The sequence below is a fragment of the Charadrius vociferus genome, unplaced genomic scaffold (genome assembly GCF_000708025.1).
Source record: "Charadrius vociferus isolate BGI_N301 unplaced genomic scaffold, ASM70802v2 scaffold600, whole genome shotgun sequence".
Lineage (NCBI taxonomy): Eukaryota > Metazoa > Chordata > Aves > Charadriiformes > Charadriidae > Charadrius > Charadrius vociferus.
This window is the reverse complement of record NW_009646404.1, coordinates 1324523-1327274: the sequence shown is the minus strand read 5'-3', so window position 1 is coordinate 1327274 and position 2752 is coordinate 1324523. Positions and strand designations below refer to the sequence as shown.

Here is a 2752-nt window from a genome sequence, read left to right as displayed (position 1 = left end):
GTACCCCACATGTGGATGGTTTGTTTTTTTTTTTTTTTCAAAGGAAAAAACCTACACCTAAGCAGTTTGTTTCCCTGCAGATTTTTGTGATGCTTTTCCAAATCCGTATGTGGCTCGTTTGCAGATTTCCACATTTACCCTAAAGCCAGTCCTTTTGCTGATTTTTATTCTGGAATCCCACCCGCTCCCCGGTGGCATCTTCGGTGACGTGTTGGCAGTTGAGCGTAGCTGTGCCTGACCTCGTTCGTGATTTTTTTCACCCTCCTCTTCCACCCACCCCACGGACACGCTGCCCACTCCTGCCCCAGAGCCTGCGGAGCTGCTCCCGCACTCGAACACCACTTGCAGCCCCCGCCGCCTGTTCCTGAGGACTCCGAATGCCCTGGCCCACCATTTTCAGTCAGGGCAAACTGGATTAAAGCATATAGGATCAATGAAGCAATACAGCGATTTAGTGTTTGAAGCAATCACTGTTTGTACAAGAATCCTGAAAGAAGGAATTTCCCTCCCTGAGGGGCATGCTTCCCCATGCACCTACAGCTCCGCTTTGGCTACGCAGCAAAGCCCTCCCTTGGAAGTTCTGTTTTATTGCACTGCGCTAGGCTGAATGTTGCCATCAGGAACCCGTAATTCCCCGGGGCGGTAGCAGTACGCTGCAACCTACTGACACTCCATCTTTCCAGAGCTGGCAGAGGCGTAGAGGTGAGCCCGGGTCAGAGGGATGCTTCAGAGGACAGGAGGATAAAGTGGCCAAATCTAAGGAATGTTATCAGTGCTGAGTGTTTTGAGATCTTCAGTGGCGACTTGGTTTTAGACCCTGGCAGAGGCCACCTTAACAGAGACAATAAAAGAGGTTTTAATTAAGGCAGAAGGGTCGGCTCAGCCTGCTAGAAGGAAGAGTAGGCCAAGAAGCGCGTAACTGTGCAGTGATGTATCCCTCCGTGCACTACAGCTGTGCTGCTCAAGTGATCGTGGAAAGGCATCACTCGGACTTTTCCAACTGCCATCCCATTCCCACTCTCAAACTCACATCCTTTAATTTGGCAGCCGCCCCTTCCCACCCCTCTCCCACGCCAGCAGCCCAGCTTCACGCTGCCCAACTGCGGCCATTAATCAAGCGATCCCGGTGAAACGTACTATGTGGTGTTGAAACTTTGAATTGACACCATGGCAACACAGCACACACAGCCCCCTCCTGACCAGCTACAGTGTGGCTTCCCACGCTCCCAGAGACAGCCGACGGCAAGTTAACAGGGAAAAGTAACACTAGTGAGTGGCAGCGTAAACTCCTAAACATATGACTTGCAGGAAATCTTGTAAGAATCCCCAAACCTGTCGGGTCTCATGATGGGAGAGGTCTCCTATAGCCCCTCACTGCAAATGGCTTCTGCAAGGGCTAGTCAGGTTCTGGACAGCAGGAATTAACCATTTTTGGAAGATGAAGACAATTAGGAAGCTGCCTGTAGTACAGATGCAAGCAACACTTAATCTTTTTTCATGTAGGTAGAAAAAGTGGCGAGCCTGGGCCTTTCACATGGACATCCCTCCAACCCATAGAGATCCCAGGAAGAACACAGCTTCCTTCTGCACTTGCCTCCACTCCCACTTCAGGAGGACTCAAGGAACGCAGCTGTGACTGAACAGACATTTCTAGCCAGTATGGGACTAGGTGGTACAACAGTCCCGCTGAATCTGGGCCTCTGGTAAAACACTTCACCTCTGTTGGAACCAGACAAACATGACCTGGCTGATCCACTGCAGCGGAGAGCTCAGCAGTACCAGCCCTGGTTTTGCAGCTTCAACACAGAATCTCATCTTCTTGTCCCAGCTGTGCTCTCTGCCATGAGAAGCTGCCTCCAGCTCCTGCTTTTTTGTACAGATGCAAAAGGAGTCATGCCATCTGGGATGGCTGGATCCAAAAAGCGGGCCTTTTCCAAGTGCTTGAAGCAACACTACCAGCGCTACTGCTGTACCAAATAGGTGTGCCGAACCTTTCAGTGCTGAAGAGAGCACTGTCACCCTGGTGGCTTTAGGATTACAGTCACCCTGGTGGCTTTAGGATTCTCACTTCAGCACAAAGAGTAGAAGCACAGACATTCTGTGTCAGAGCCATTATAAAACAACAATGCTGGCATCATTTGTGGGTGAAAGTCATCAGCTCAGAGGCAGAAAGAAGCAGCTGTTTCACACTGTTCTTCACTTTTTTAATGCACTTGCACTGTAATAGTCAGTAATAGCCTGTAATAGTCACAGAACAAGAGACTGCAGCTCACGTGCACAGGCACAGCAGAAACCTCACTCTAGTCTCAAGTTTGATTTGAAGAGTCACACCTTGAGTCACTTGAACAACTGAAGAGGCTTTAATTTATGTACAGTAAAAATACAAACAAACCAGTCAGTGGCTTTACATTTGATTAACAGTAGTTACTACACACTTTAGTACTTGTACAGCTGTTTGCTATTTAAGGTGTATCAGTACTTTGCATTATACAGAACAGCTGAAGGCTCCAGGGCTGCTGATCTCACAGCCATACACCATGTAACTAGTGTGTGTCCTGGTCCCAGCTGCTACACTACAACATGCAGGAGCCCCAAGTTTTAAAAGCTAGAGAAGCACGATGCTAAGCCTTAATATAACACAACCAGAGCAGGCAGATTCATTTTTAGCCAGTTGTCTGGTAGCGAGTCAGGTACACACAAGTGTCCGCTGTCTCCAGCTTTCACAGAGCTGCTCCCAGCAAGAATTATTCCT

At 48.9% G+C, this 2752-nt stretch overlaps 1 protein-coding gene across 1 annotated transcript in view; it reads right to left on the bottom strand.

The window, feature by feature from the left end:
* PLK1 (polo-like kinase 1) overlaps window positions 1–675 on the bottom strand; it is a 6688-nt gene extending 6013 nt beyond the window's left edge. The window contains exon 1 of the mRNA XM_009895189.1: window positions 665–675. Within this exon, the coding sequence (XP_009893491.1) occupies window positions 665–675 (11 nt within the window). The remainder of the gene's footprint in view (window positions 1–664) is intronic.
* Between the last annotated feature and the right edge of the window lie 2077 nt (window positions 676–2752).